The 16614-nt window shown below is 40.4% G+C and overlaps 1 protein-coding gene across 1 annotated transcript; it reads left to right on the top strand.

Moving 5' to 3' along the window:
• The first annotated feature begins 2468 nt into the window (after window positions 1-2468).
• TCHHL1 (trichohyalin-like 1) lies at window positions 2469-7345 on the top strand. Its single transcript, XM_011937911.1, has 3 exons — window positions 2469-2507; window positions 3359-3516; window positions 3980-7345. Exons 2-3 carry the CDS (start codon window positions 3379-3381, stop codon window positions 6545-6547), a joined length of 2706 nt encoding a protein of 901 aa, XP_011793301.1. The 5' UTR covers window positions 2469-2507; window positions 3359-3378; the 3' UTR covers window positions 6548-7345.
• Window positions 7346-16614: the final 9269 nt, after the last annotated feature.

Below are 16614 nucleotides of genomic sequence, written 5' to 3'. Positions count from 1 at the left end.
ATTATAATCACTAAAAATTGTTTTGTTAGCCATTTCTTTTCAAAGTAGCCATCATAGGTTTTATCTAAAGCCCTCATTCAAAACTTCAGTTGTGACCTTTGAAGAATAATTGGCTCTTAAAGATAGTTCTATATTAATCAACATATTTTTGTTGTGTACTTCTCCCTCAGCCTCTGACCCCGCCTCGCCTCTTCCTTTCTATACTATCCCCATATAAAATTAGACAGGGCTGTTAGAGGGATCTGTTTTGAAGGAGAAGAAAGGGCAAACAAGATCTTCTCTTTGGTAATGGTTGAGTTGTTTGTGGCTTTTTGTACAGCAATCCAAATACTTTTTTTTAAGCACTGGACAGAGAGCAATCTCTTTCCTCCTGTGGCCATCCCTCTTAGTTACCATGCACCCAGAGTATGGGTATTAATTAAATGGTCTTGAGTAAGGACTAAAAAAGCAGGAATGCCTATAAAACAGTTACAGAGCCACTGGTTAGAGGCAAGGCAAGATCCAACTCTAACTTCCTAAATAGAAACTGTAACATAAAACCATAGACATTTAAAATTGAAAGAGTTTTGTACCCTTCACAGTAAGCCACTCCTGTCTTATGTCTTCCCATGGCAAGACTTCTCCCAAAACCTAGCCAACAGATCATGATTCAGCCTCTGTAGGAACACTTTATTGCTCTAGTAGTGGCCCAAGTCATTGTCAGACAACTCTGCTCTCTAGAAAGTTCTTAAGCGATAGAGTCTGCTTTTTAGAAAGTTTTAAGCATTGATTCCAGCTGTATTACCTGGCATTACACAAATAAGAAACTCAAGGTAATGAAAAAAACTATGGGTTCCGAGACATACTTTCTTGAGACATTTCATTTCTGAATCCTGGATCTGCCATTACCTAGTAAAGGTATACGTCCGTAGGTAAACTGCTTAACAGCTAAAAGCCTTAACTTCTTTATCTGTTAAAAGATGATAATAACTACCTAAAAGGGCTGTGAGGATTAAGATAGCCCATGTAAAGCTCCTGGCATGTCATAAGTGTTCAATAAACATTAATTCTTTTCTCTTCCACACCCATAAAAATCCTTCAAGTATTTGAAGACGGTTATTATAAGTATTTCCCATATTATAAGTCTCCCATAAGTGTTTCTTTCCCATCCAGCCTTGAATATACCCAGTTCTTCATGAGACTGGCCCATGAGCTCCAGGGCAGGAAGATATAACTTACTCAACTCTAAACACTTCAGTTCCTGGCATAGTGTTGAGAAATAGTTGGTACTCAGGGGATATTAACCAATCAGAAATAAGATGATCTTCACTTGCCAATTCCAATTCCCCGAAGTCTTCTCCCTTTGGGGGGATGCTGAGAAATTGTTTATAGGTGTAAATAATCAGTATGGATGTTTTTCTCCAAAATTTAGTTCCTTGTATGTTCCTTGATAATCAGGAAATTCATAATAAGATTTTTGCTCAATAGTAATGCTTTCCTTAGCTTCAGCTTTCTCATATAATTACCCCCATTCCCACCCCATCTTTAACTTGGTCTGTGTCTTTTATATTTGTTTGCATTGATCTGTCTATTTCTTTCATCCCTTGACAGGGAGGCAAGGGTGTTGTAAAACATACTCTATTTTTAAAAAATATCTAAGAAAACCATTGAATCTAATTCTTATTTTTATTAAATATTCTCTACCAAGAAGAATGCAGATCTAGGAGACAATTAAAATGTTCGCCAGTTCAGCATCTCAGACTCACTTCAGTTCTCAGCTTGATGATTTCAACATCTCCCTTTCCCCTTTACAGGGAGAACACAGTAATGTAGATTATCGGTTCCAAGTTCCTTGGATAGTAAAAGTGTCTTTAAAAAGCAAATATCAATCACATTTTTAAAATAGCACATCTTAGGTAAGCAAGGTTTTGCACATCAAGCAAGAGATTTTTTTTTTTCTAACTCTGCCTCTGGGCAAGGAGAGCAGAGCATTGAAACATCTGAATCAACTGTTGTCTCCACTTTTGTCACATGGCTAAATGGGGGCCTTTATTTTTAAACACATGATTGACACCCCTCTCTCAGGGTTGGGTCAAATACAGGCCATCTAGTGGGCAGACAGAGGAATCAGATGACTTATGAGGTCCCTGCCAGCACTATGATTTGTCAGACAGAAATGTAATTATGTCCTTAGGTTAAAAAATGGGGGAGGGAAGCCAACACTACCTTGAAGAGCCTTCAAAAGTATAATCTGCAAAAGTCAGTAAATGAATCAAGAAACCCCTTACCCTTTCTTTTGATGCATCTGAAGCTAAGATTTAATTGAAACTGCCTATAGAAGGAAATAAAATTAAGACAACTGACAACAGAGGAGGGGAGACTGGATTTGGTGGTGATGTCAGGTCATCAGACCCAGAGGGTGTCTCCTCCTTAACTGTGCAATTAGGACCTCAATAAAAGGTTCCAGCTACTGCTGTCAGATCACAGCCCGCTGCCCCACGTTCTACCTGCTCTCGTTTGTGAACTAGGTAAGTCCATCTGCTTAAGCGTACTTGGGATTTCATCTGCTGTTTTGCTTATATGTGAGATTGCAAGAGGATTTCAGAGGAAACACACTTTAAGTCTATGTCAACCCTTATTAATAATAATAAACTGGGAGTGCCGCCACCCAAATGCATTCCTTGCTTATGGAACTTCTTTGATCATTTTCTTTTTCAAAAAAAAATAATAAATTGTTTGGACATCATAGGCATGAATATTATTCAACAAGGCACAGGATCAGATCTCTATTGCAATGAAAATGTAGAAGCATTTAAAGGATGGGAAATGAAGGAGTCGGGACATGGAATTGTGTCTTCTTGGTTAAAGCATGTTGTTACCACCTGCAAACACAGGGGTTAATTTTCTTGGTGTGACTTATCTTTCCACTAGAAACTTTACTAACTTTAAAGGTTATACCCTTCTAACCAGAGGAGGCTAGACTGAGCCAAAGGGAGAGGAAAGCAGATAGACACTCTTGGATGAGGCTGGAAGAATGGGTCCAACTCTATTGGCTTCATTTGTGCATTTCAATCCTTATGCTTGAGTTCCCTTATCACCTTCCTTTTGCAATGAAGCTTTCTCTGAGCACATGAATGTTGCTGTTTACTGAAGGTTGGGGTGAATTATCTCTTGTAATACCTACCTATGCTGGATCTGATCTCACTACAATGTCTGGTACAAAACTAAATCACCCCTGGAGTTCAGATATAATATTTTAAGATACAGAATAGAGCAGGGGTTGCAGTGGAGATGGGGGAGGAACAAAAAGGATGATTTTGGTATCTCCTCCCTGAGGGACCCATCCTGGAAAATGAGCTTTGTTTCTTCTTTCTCACAGCCTCTCCTGAGTTTGTAAAGATGCCTCGGCTCCTGAGAGATGTCCTCTGTGTAATTGAGACATTCCACAAATATGCCAGTGAGGACAGTAACAGGGCCACACTGACTGGCAGAGAGCTGAAACAACTCCTCCAGGGCGAGTTTGGGGACTTTTTTCAGGTGAGCTGCTCACAGAGCTGTGGAAATTCTTTCCCACTCACCCTTTCTTTATAATCCAAGCAAGATAAGCATATGTGATCCCCAGCCATTTTACACCTAGCTAACAGTTCTCAGCACTCACTGTCTCTTGAACAACTATTTTCAGTCTCAATTCCCTACTCTGTTCAATTGTTTAGAGAAAAAAGAGGTTTTCATTACTGGGATTATTGCTTCTGCAAAGCCGACTTCTGAAAGGAGTCACAAACCATTATGCATCAAAATGCAACTCACAAGTGTTGTAAATGCTCTTTCTCAGGCATAGCTCTCTGATGAAAACTGGCATGCAGAACCAATAAATTCTTGCTATTCTGGGAAAGTTAACCAGTTACTGAGGAATGGGGTCAGAAAAATAGGATTCTTGGGAGACTCTTAGGACACTGGACCACATATAAATAAGCTGATTTCTCACTGTGTTTTCATGCAGCCATGTGTCCTTCATGCTGTGGAAAAAAATTCGAATCTTCTGAATATTGACAGTAACGGCATCATCAGTTTTGATGAATTTGTTCTTGCAATCTTCAACTTGTTGAACCTCTGTTATCTTGACATACAATTGTTACTAAGTTCAGAACTAAGACAGGTGACTAAACCAGAGAAGGAGAAGCCAGATGATGTGTATCTTCAGGCAACCACCGGAGATGGTCAGTGGACAGCAGGAACTTCACCAACTCAAGAAGAGAGGATGCTTCCTTCAGGAATGGCATCATTATCTCAGCTCATCCCTGAAGAAAGTGGAGCAGTTGGAAACAACAGAGTGGACCCATGGAGAGAAGCCAAGACTCACAACTTTCCAGGAGAAGCATCTGAATACAATAACCCTAAGAACCAACACCTGGAAGGAGATGAACAGATTCAAGAAGTGGCCCAAGATGTACAAACAACAGAAGACAATGAAGGCCAACTTAAGACAAATAAGCCAATGGCAGGATCAAAACAGACCAGTAGTCCCACAAAGAGGAAGGGACAAGATAAGAAGATCTCCCGGGAGGGAGATGAACCAGTCAGAGAGCAAAGTGTCTCCAAGATAAGAGACCAGTTTGGAGAACAAGAAGGAAACTTGGAAACCCAAAATTCACCACCAGAAGAAGCAACACAAAGACCATCTGAAGATCAGAAAGTTAGAACAGAAAAGGAGAAATACTCTAATACACAAGAACCACCCCTGCAAGGAGAAGATGAACCCAGTTCAGAGCGTGCTGACCTGCCAGAACAAGCTGCTGCCAGGACACTATCTCAGACACAGAAATCAACTGATCCCGAGGATGTCTGTAGAACATTTGACACTCAAGAACTAGGAAAGGATGCTGACCAGACACCAGCTGCGACAAAGAATTCGGGTGAACCTGAGGATTATGGCAGAACATCTGAGACCCAAGAAAAAGAAAGTGAAACAAAGGACCTGCCAGTCCAAGGTGGTAGCAGAAATGGTTCGGAAACATCTGACATGAGAGATGAAAGGAAAGAGAGGAGAGGTCCTAAGACCCATGAAACAGCAGGGCAGAAAGAACGTGACAGAAAAACTCGGCCACTAGTCCTGGAAACCCAAACACAGGATGAGCAGTATCAGGAATTCCAAGGATTATCAAAATCAAAAGATGTTGAAAAGGGTTCTGAGACACAATATCTAAGCTCAGAAGGAGGAGATCAGACTCACCCTGAACTTGAAGGAACGGCAGTCTCAGGAGAAGAGGCAGAACACACCAAAGAAGGCACAACAGAAGCGTTTGTGAACAGCAAAAACACACCTGCAGCAGCAAGGTCACTGGGGGCAGGAGAAAGCACACAAGATTTAGCACCACTTGAGAAGCAGTCTGCAGGAGAAAATAGTAGGGTCACCAAGACTCATGACAAACCAGTTGAGGAGGAGGATGGTTACCAGGGGGAGGACCCTGCGTCACCATTCACACAGAATGAGGAGGGGTCTTCTGAAACTCCCAGTAGCCTGGCTTCAGAGGAAGAGAACAGCAGCTCAGAGACAAGTGAACTGCCTGCGCAACGGGACTCCAAGAGTCAAGGGGACCCACATGGAGAGTCTGTGCAAGGAGGTCACAATAATATCCCAGATACCCAGAGGCGGAGAACACCTGGTGAGAAAAACAGAGCTCAGGAGGCAGTGGTGCCAGCAGTCAGAGGAGAGGATGTACAGCTCACAGAGGACCAGGAACAGCCTTCCAGAGGAGAACACAAGTATCAAGGCCCAGGGACCAAAGGCCTGGGTGCAGCTGTGGAGCCCAGTGGACACCCAGAAGCACAGGAATCCACAGCAGGAGATGAAAACAGAAAGTCCCTGGAAATAGAGATCACAGGTGCCCTGGATGAAGACTTCACTGACCAGCTTTCCCTAATGCAGCTCCCTGGAAAGGGAGATAGCAGAAATGAATTAAAGGTCCAAGGCCCAAGTAGCAAAGAAGAGAAAGGCAGAGCAACAGAGGCCCAGAATACTATGTTAAAAAGTCTGGATGAGGACAATTCAGCCTCCCACAAGATACAGCTTGAAACAAAGGAAACTGTAACATCTGAGGAGGAAGATGAAAGTCCCCAAGGGCTGGCAGGAGAAGGTGGTGACCAAAAAACTCCATCCAAGAAAGAGCATAATTCTTCAGTCCCCTGGCCAAGTCTTGAAAAGCAGATGCAGAGAGACCAAGAGCCCTGTTTTGCAGAGAGGGGTGCCGTCCATTCCAGTCCACTATACCAGTACCTACAGGAGAAGATACTGCAGCAAACAAACATAACCCAAGAGGACCATCAAAAGCAAGTTCAGATAGCCCAGGCATCAGGCCCAGAGCTTTGTAGTGTATCCCTCACCAGTGAGACCTCAGATTTTTCTGTCTTTTTCAACTACAACCAAGCATCACAATCATATACCAGGGGACTTCCACTTGATGAGAGTCCTGCTGGTGCACCAGCTCCCCAGGCCTTGGAAGATAAGCAGGGTCACCCTCAGAGAGAGAGGCTGGTACCACAAAGGGAGGCAAGCACCACAAAGCAATGAATCATTATCATCTCAACACGCGCCTGATTTCTCTCCCAATCACCCTCACTATTCACGTGTACACATTCAGATGCAGATTAACAATATTTTAAATTTTCTTCCTAAATTTCTACAAGAGCAAATAATAAAGTATTCAGCAGTGGGAGCCACCACTAAAGAAATATCTGAACAAATACAGTCAGTAAAACTCCTACCAAACGATGCTACTTCCAAGTGTCAAAATGTCATGAGACAATTTACCTCAATGTACCTGTCATTAAAAATAGAAAAATTCCTTCCATATCTTTAGCAGGTGCCAATTTTTCCAACTGATTCATTGAATTTAAAATGGAGCAGTAGGAAATTATGAGACTCTGCAATGCTATCTCTTAATCATAAAATATTAATTCATAGATATAGGTTACTCTGCTTCATGACATTTCCTAGAAGTATTTCAAGTTCATCCTAAAATTTTATCCTTCAAAATAATTTTAGACAACACCATAACTTAATTATGATTAAAGTAAATTTATGATTCTTTGCTCATGTTCAGGTGCAGCTGAATCTATTACCATGGATTCATTCATTCAACTACTCATCCAACCAATTTTTATTAAATCCCACTCCTTAGACAAACTTATCATAGCTTTTGGCTCAAATAAACAATCAGAATAATTATGAGAGAGAACACAAATCTAAAGTATGTTTGATTTTATAAGAAGCTCTTGTAACCAACCATCCAGTGAGTCTACTAAGTGTTTACCTATATGGTTTGATTAGGGCATTAAATTAAAATTGATAATTAAACAACCTGATGATCAATTTCTTTTGTTGGTTCATTTTTTTCCCCCCTTCATTCTCCATCTTGCCTTGGAGACACTGATCAAAAACAAAAACAATCTTAGTTATTTGTGTTTTTTCAAAAGACTATAATTAAAGTATGATGCTCTTCCAGCTTAGTCATAACCCAAGAAAGGAATAAAATTGTTATCATACAATGTTTCCTGAAGCCAAAAAGCAGTCCAATACTCCATCTCCCATTGCATTCTGCCTTCTAGTTTCAGTATTCTTCCACTTCAACCTTCACATTTTCCAGAGCCCAAAATCCAAGTATATACCCTCCCCCTCCAATATTTTCAGCTCTTTTCATTCCACACTCAAACATGAATTATATCCCTACCTGAAAATAATATTATTTTAAATGAGCAAGAGACATGAGACAATTCATAAAAAGAAAAATATATATATTTTTTCTTTTAGCTTGTCTATGCTCTAGTATATATACACACACAAATACACATATATACTACACTAGAGCATAGACTTACTAAAGGAAAAAAATCATATACATAATTTTTTAGTTTATAAAATTATATACATAATTTTTTAGTTTATAAAATTATATACATATTTTTTAGTTTATAAAATTACATATAACTTTTTAGTTTATAAAACTATACATAATTTATTAGTTTATAAAATTATATACAATTTGTATTTATGTATAAGTATATATAATTTTAGTATAAATATATATATATACATACTAGAGCATAAACTTATCATCCCTTTTGGCAAGCAATGTGGCAATAGGTATCTGAGTCCATAAAAATGAAAAACTTCCTTATTAATAAATTCACAAAAGAAACTATACAGATAGCCAATAAATATTTGAAATCCTCACTAAAATTGAAGAAAAAGTGAATGACAAAACAGCTCCAGTGGCAATGGTGCTGGCAGTCAGAAGAAAGGATACACAACTCAGAGAAACAAGAACAGTCAAAAAGCAGAAACATTTACCTATATGGTTTGCTGAGGGCATTAAATAAACTGGCAGTAATCCCAGCAGTTTGGGAAGCCAAGGCAGGAGGATCACTTGAGCTCAGGAGTTTGAGACTAGCCTGGACAACATAGTGAGACCTAATATCTACTAAAACAGAAAAAGAAATCAAAATTTTCTGTACAATAAGCATATTTTATTTTCTTAACTGAATAAATTAAAAACTTAATAGCAATAATTTTTAAACATTCTGTTAGTATTCTAGCAATCGGCCCTAATAGAATGGTGGGCAGAAAGAATAAAAGTTAGCTGAATATATATATGTTTTTGCCATCATCCTTCAAGTAGTATTCCTTTGAAGGTGATGTTGCCCTCCATCCAACAAGCCTAAAGACTTCCAACTTCCACAGTTCTGGACAGCGGGCACTGATGACCGTCTTTCATGAAATACTCCTTTCAATGGTCTTTCCCCATCTCCCCAGGTAATTCCTCTCATCCAGTCCCCAACACTGTGCACCCTTTCCAAGGACTCTTCTTTTTATGAACTTTCTCCTCATGAGAACCCATGCTTGGTTCAACTTACTATTATCTTTTTCACACTGATGAGTCTCAATTCACCCTGTTCAAACCTGACTGTGCACTTCAATCCAGTCTCTACAAATGCTCACAGATATGATGCCTTCTATTGTCAACAACTTCCAGACAAACTGGCTTGTCTTCTCAATTTCTTTCCTACTGCCATTCTCTCAATCTTCATTCTATCACACTTCAAAGGCACAAACTTTGGAATCATCATTTGCCTTGTCTTATTCTTCACATCTCATCCACTCTGTTATCTCAATAGTTTTTCTTAAGTCTGTATTATAGATCCATCTTTCATTCTCCATTCCCTGTAGGACTTCATGTACCCTCCACCTAAAATAATATCTTTCCCGCAACTTTTCCTGAATGACCAAATTCCGTTTGTCTTATGGGATCTGATGCCAATGACACTTTATTCATTCATTCCAAATTTTCTTTAAAAAAAAAATCCATGTTAGTGCCAGATATTAGGCGAAGCATTAGGGATACAGCAGTGTCCAAAACAAGTTAGCTCGTCATCTTGGAGCTTGTATTCTACTGAAGGAAGGGAGAGACAAACAACAATAAATAAACAAGACAATTCGATGTGATAATGGAAGATAACGTGATAGAGAGGAGGCAGGGGAGTAGAGAGGCAGAGGCAGGCAGGAGGCAGCTCCAGAGTACTACTTGAACCCTTCCTGATGCTTCGGACAGAGCAGATCTTATCATTTTCTGAACTCCATAGTCTTTATTTGTGCTATTAAAAAAATCATTGTTTATTGAGTTATAATTATTTGTGTGCTTGTCTAAGCTCTCCTTTTAGACTATAAACTCCTTGATGGCAAGGCTCACAACATACACATCTTGCTATTCTTCAGCAGCATGAAGTTTGGCGCCAGATGTATTCTTTTTTTTTTGAGGTGGAGTTTCAGTCTTTTTCCCTAGGCTGGAGTACAATGGATGGCACTATCTCAGCTCACTACAACCTCCGCCTCCTGGGTTCAAGGGATTCTCCTGCCTCAGCCTCCCAAGTAGCTGGGATTACAGGTGCCTGCCACCACGGCTGGCTGATTTTTTTGTATTTTTAGTAGAGATGGGGTTTCACCATGTTGGCCAGGATGGTCTCAATCTCTTGACCTCATGATCCACCCGCCTCAGACTCCAAAAGTGCTGAGATTACAGGTGTGAGCCACCGCACCCGGCCGTGCCAGATGTATTCTACGGTTTCAATAAATGTTTGTTGAATATATAAGTGAGTGCCTATATCATTGCAACAGCCTCTTCTTAGCTGTCCCCCTGTTTCCTGTCCAGTCCCCATTCAATCACTTACGAATTTTGCAAAACACTGTTTGCACCTTTTCACCTCCCTCTGTTCAAGACCTCTCAGTGACACTTTATGCTTTCCTACATGCCACATCAAGTTTTAACTGATCAGAATCTCTATAATCTATCTCTCTAATTACAATTTACCACTAGTTCCTGTAGAAATCTTTCAGAAGCCACAGATTAGTCATCTAATTGTCTTTTAACTTTTAACCCTCACCTTAATCATTTAAATTCTATCCTATTAAGTTTACAGGGACATTGTTGGGATTGAATTCACTCATTCATTCATTTTATTTGAACATATTTATTAAGCACTGGTCATGTGCCAGGCACCATGGGGTACACTGGACATGCCTGAGTGAATGGAACAGTCATGATCCCTGCACTCATGTCCCTGCATAAAAGAGGTGGTCTTAAGACAGAAAAAAGTTCTGCAAAGAGCTATTCAAAGGCAAATTGTTAGTAGTATTATTACTTCCAGCTCCGTGCCTCTGCTCTTGTGGTCACCCTCCCTGAAATGTTTTCTTAATTTCCTCTCTGCTTCCTCAATTATACCTACCCTTCAAGCCTTAGACTAAATCTGACCTCCACTAGAAATTTCACACTGAACTTTTAACTATTACATCATTCATAGCCTGCACCATCCAGATTAATACTTTAATATTTACTAGCTAATATTACTCACTAATTGTTCTCAGCATTATTTCCCCAGACAAGTAGATAAAAAGCCACTGAAGAGAAGGAATAATTTTTATACCCTAATATCCCAAGTGTCCTTGAGTAAATTACTTAACTTCTGTGACCTCAGTATCTGCCTGTATAAAATGTTATTATAATTCACAGTTATTGTAAAGAATTAAAAAGAAATAGAGGCCGGGCGCGGTGGCTCAAGCCTGTAATCCCAGCACTTTGGGAGGCCGAGACGGGCGGATCACGAGGTCAGGAGATCGAGACCATCCTGGCTAACACGGTGAAACCCCGTCTCTACTAAAAAATACAAAAAAAAACTAGCCGGGCGAGGTGGCGGGCGCCTGTAGTCCCAGCTACTCGGGAGGCTGAGGCAGGAGAATGGCGTAAACCCGGGAGGCAGAGCTTGCAGTGAGCTGAGATCCGGCCACTGCACTCCAGCCCCGGCGACAGAGCAAGACTCTGTCTCAAAAAAAAAAAAAAGAAATAGAGCTAGTGTGCAGAAGATACAAAGTATGCCTATAAGTCAATGAGTAAAAGGCAATCTCTTTTCTTAAAAAATAAAAAGGAAAAGACATAAAAGAAGATATTTCCAAAGCCAATGAAAAAGATATTGGCTCAACCTTATCAGGTGTCAGATAATTGCAAATTAAATCATGTTGAGAACCACTCATACCTATCAAATGTCTGAAATTTACAAGTAATAATGTCGAATGTGTGCAAAGATGTAGAGCAACTAGAACTCTCACACTAGTAGTAGGAGAATAATTGATATAATAATCATTTAGGAGAACTGTAGGGCAATCTCTCTAAAGCTAAACACACGCAAACTCCATAGCTAAGTAACTCCAGCCCAGGCAGATAACCCAACAGAAATGCACCAAAAAGCATATTGAAAAATATTCACTGCAGCATGGTTTGTTGCATCCCAAAGGAGAAGACAATCCAAAGATCTATTAACTGAAAATGGACAACAACAAACTGTGCTCTATTCATACGATGCACTATTATACAGCAATGAGACTGAAAGAATTAAAGCCATATGCCACAACATAGAAGAACTTCACAAGCATAATGTTGACAAAATTAAGCCTGACACAAAAGCCTTCATACTGAGTGGCTGCATTTACATAAAGCTCAAAAACAGCAACCAAAAACAACACTAATCTATGACATTAGAAGTCAGAATAATGGTACCACAAGGGAGGAGGGAGGGGATAGAACATGGGGACTTTCAGGGTCTTGATTAATGTTCTATTTCTTGATTTGGGCAGTGGTTACATGGAAGTGTTTACTTTGTAATAATTCATCATTATACACTTATGATCTGAATATTCTTCAATAAGAGAATGTGTTTAAAAAGAATAAGTGGAACAATACATATGAAAGTGCCCAGCAAACCACCTGGCATTAGTAGGTGCTCAATATGTATCTGTTTACTATTTAACATTGAACCTGGAATCGTACCAAATATGAGAGACACTTTATTCATCTATTAACTTAACAATTGACCACCTACTAAACTATGTATACAGGGTATATGGTGAGTAACAAAATAGACAATTCATAATAGCTTTCACCAAGTTACATATTGAAGTCAGATCCTTAATTTTTTTATGTACATTGAATAAAACCTCCTCATTCATGTGCTCAATTTTTGCCAAAACTATAAGAAATACAAATGTGAAGCTCACCACTTCTTTGGCTGTCAAAATGCTGTTGAGAACAATTTGTCCATTTTATCATGCGGTACCCACCTTTATAAAGTCCCCCATGAGATATTCTTTTAGAATTCAGTTCTGAGAAATGCTCTCTTTTGCCACAAAAAAGCATAGATAGTTATCTTACTTTCTGATTGTGAAGGCCATGTAACTGATGGTGTTTTCCTTTGAGAATTGCTGTCAGAAATCCCTGAACCAAGATTAAAGAGCAATAACAGCAATTGTGTTGACCCTCATGGTCAACAAATTTGAATTTTCCTTTTTCCTAGTTTTAATTTTCTACTGTTTTTATTTAACCGCTTTACTGTGTATGATAAGCTGCTTCAAATCCATATGAAGAGGCTGTAGATAAATATACTGAAAAGGGAAAAATTAAGTCTCTCTCAAAGACTACTTCATAAGTAGTGGATAAAGACATACTTTGGTTTATATACAGTGATCTATGTTTCTAATTTTACAACCACTCTTAATGCCAGGAATATGTTTGTCAGAATGTAGGTTAGGAAGGTGGAAGAAAGAGCCACGGACATTCAGACAACAGTCAGAGATATCACACTGCAAGGAGAACCCAGGATTTTACATAAGGACCCAAATGCAGCTTCCAATAGCTGCACCCACTCTGTCCTTAGGGTCAATTTGACCTCATCAGGATTTGCCATCACTAATCAATCAGTCAATAAGCAGTCAATGACCACATTGGAACAATAAACAGATAATCACTAATGGAATCCAGACCCATTTCAAGTGTTAAGTAGTTAAGAAGAAGAACAAAATTTGATCTCTACCCCCAAGTAGTTCACAATATAATTAAGACAAGACCTGCTCATGAAACAACTGGAGAGTGCACAGCTCAGGGCATGAATAAAGCTTCATCATCCAATTCCTGCCAAATGCCTCAGTGCAGGCCTGGCTGGTCATGGCACCCATAATCAGTGTAGAAACTTTTTTTAAGGGGTGTAAAATATGGTAGTTAGAGTTGTTTATTTGTTTTTCAATAAATATTTACTACATGACTACCACCTGGTAAGCAATTTCTAGGTGTTGGGAATAAAGCGGTGAACAAAGCAGAACAAGTCTCCACCCTCATGTTTCTACATTCTAATGGGGAAAATAGAAAATAAACAGATAGACAAACAACTGTATACTAACTCATGTGGGATAAATGTTAGGGAGAGTAAAAAGCAGAGTAGGAGGATAGGGAGGGAATCAGGGGAAGTGAGAGTGTTACTGTTTAAGAGAGGATGGTCAAATGACACCTGAACAGAGACCTGCAGAAGGTGAGGAAGGAAACCATGCACTTCAGAAAAGAGCACTTCAACAGAGGAAACAGCACGTTCTAAGGCCCGGAAATGAGCATGCCTAGCACATTCAAGGAACAACAAGGAGGATGGTATGCTCAGAATGTTGTGAGCAATGGTGATGACAGTGGGAGAAGAGGAAGTCAGCGAAATATGGACCCAACCAAGTCACCAGGGAAGGCTCCCAGGAGAAGACGGAGTTTGGCTAGCAGGGATGGGCTTGGTTCCCCTAAGGCCAAAAGGAACAACATTAACAAAGGCATTGAGGCAGGCAAGAGGGTGTGGTGCCCGGAGAGTGAGGAGTACAGTCAATCCTATTCCAGATATGGGCAAACAGGAGAGAAGCCTGGATGGTGAGGAGGGCCTGTGATGGAGTCTCCTAAAAACAGCCATAAACCTTATTTCTTGAGAGCTTGTCAAACCACTGAGATAGGAGTTGCAACCCCAGCACTGTCCTTTCCACAGGAACCCATCCTAGGCAACATTTTAAGGAAAGAAAGTAAAAATAGAAAGAAAAGAGAATTTGAAGGAAAGACAGAATTCTTCCATCACTATCGATATATGTCTGGGTGTATATGTCACCTGAAGGGGCCAGCAGGGTTCATGACAACATTAGGATTGTCCAGAACCTCCAGAAAATATCTTCCTGACCTTCATAACCCACTGAAGGAGAACCCAGGGAATGTTTCAGAGCCAACTCTGAGGGTGGCTGATGACACACAACTGCCCCTGAAGGGACCCCCACGAAGATGGACAGGAGTTTCTTTTAGGTCTATGTCTGGGCAAGTGGAGCATGAGGATAGGGATACCTGGAGGCTGAGACAGGGAGCCTGAGGCAGACAGGAAGCCTCTCGGCAGTCATGCTTCTTTGCTGAGCCCTTTAGAACAAGTTTAAAGCTCAGGCTTTTTTGTAAAGCCATGAGAATATTCTGGTTTCCACTGGGTGAGTGGAGGCGGTTTTGAAACACAGAATCTGAAACTTGCCCAGCTGAGTTACTAGCTCTACTTGAGTAAACTGCGGGACAATAATTTTTCTCAAACAAGGGTTTAGTTAACTGTTCCTCACCATTCCCCTCACTTCTCCGTGATTCTATGCCAGGCCTGGGAGTGGTGTGGAATCAGATCAAGGAGCTCATGTGGTTTCTGGTCTCAAGAAGCATACAATCTGGCCCAGAAGATGAGGCTAAACTACAGGGGAAAACCGTGTGGAGACTTGTGTACCATGTCCACCTTGGTTTTCTCTACCTCTAAAGATGGAAAAGCTTGGAAAGAAAAACACCAAACTGATAATGGTCATTGCCTCTGAGAAAAGTAAAAGGAAATCAGGAGAGATGGTAGTAGTCAAAGAAGTCTTACACGTCATCAAGTAATGTTTCAATTTTTTCAAGGATCAGGAATGTACGTATTATTTTCATGTAAATAAAAATTACTTTGAGATCTATAATTACTTCCATGTTTTAATCACAAACAAGAAAATCATACCCCATACTGATTTAGGTCTTAAAATCCTTAACAATCATAGTTTCAGAAAAAGGTCCTGATACATAAGGAAAGTCAGTTAAATGTTAACATTCTTTGGCCACTGGGTTTATTATCTTCTTCTAAGAAAGACACCAGGGATGAGAACTTTCTGCTTTTTTCTATTTTCTGATCAAGAAAAGCTTGACTGAGCTAACCAAGAACACGTCAAGGATCTGAGAGTCCCCTGCCATGCCCCAGTTCATTCAGTTACATCCCTTCCTAATTGCGAACATGTTTAGGGGAGCCGACGTTTCTGTAATTACTGGCTCCAGTGTATTTTTAAAAGCCTCATTCGGGTGGAAAAAATTGTTTGCATTTAGTCATGCTGAACCTCATAATAAACACAATAACTGGGATTTGCGCGGTGCTTTTCTTCAGATGAGCTTAAAACACATTACAATCCAGTGTTTCCCTGAGCCACACCATATCCTTGTGACACATCCAAGAAATGGTGACCACTAGATGCCACTGCTGAGGCTCAGAGAGATTTGGTAAGATGCCTGAGGCTGCCGAGCAGGCAAAGGCCAAATGTGCACTCAGGATAGCCACCCCCAGCAGCAACTCCTCCGATCACCAAGCTTCTCCTACAGACAACATGATGCCTTCAAATGACTCTGGCAGTCTCCTCTTATCTGTAATCATGGCTGTGGACACTTTCCAGGAAACTCCTCCCAGGCAGTGTCAAGACAAACCTTGACACTGAGGGGCAAAGACCATGTCACCAGAAGAGTGTCACCACAGAAGTCATTCTGTCACCATTGGGCATGGACTCTGGGTCAGAAAATGTCCTGCTCGTACAGGCAGTGTGGGTGGTAAAGCATGGGCCCCGGCACCAAGCAGGCCTCCCCACTGTGTGACTGTGGCAGGCTATCTCCTGGTGTGGACACACAGTAAGCGTCGCTTTCCCTTCTCATAGCAAGAACTGGATGTATTCATTTTCAGTCTACTTGGCTTTTATTTTCCCTGATAGAAACTAATAAATTTTTAGTTAAAAGAATGAAAGAAAAGATCAAACTGAATGGAGACTTCAGGTCCGGAAGGAATGGGGTGGGAGTAGAGAGGGTAAAGAGACAGAGGTAAGAAAAGGCACATGAAGTGGGGAGGGGGGAGGGGGGAGGGATTGCATTGGGGAGTTATACCTGATATAAATGATGAATTGATGGGTGCTGACGAGTTGATGGGTGCAGCACA

The sequence above is a fragment of the Colobus angolensis genome, unplaced genomic scaffold, assembly GCF_000951035.1.
Source record: "Colobus angolensis palliatus isolate OR3802 unplaced genomic scaffold, Cang.pa_1.0 Scaffold169, whole genome shotgun sequence".
Taxonomy (NCBI): Eukaryota; Metazoa; Chordata; class Mammalia; order Primates; family Cercopithecidae; genus Colobus; species Colobus angolensis.
Note: the sequence above shows the minus strand (reverse complement) of the source record. Positions and strands in the feature narration are given on the sequence as shown.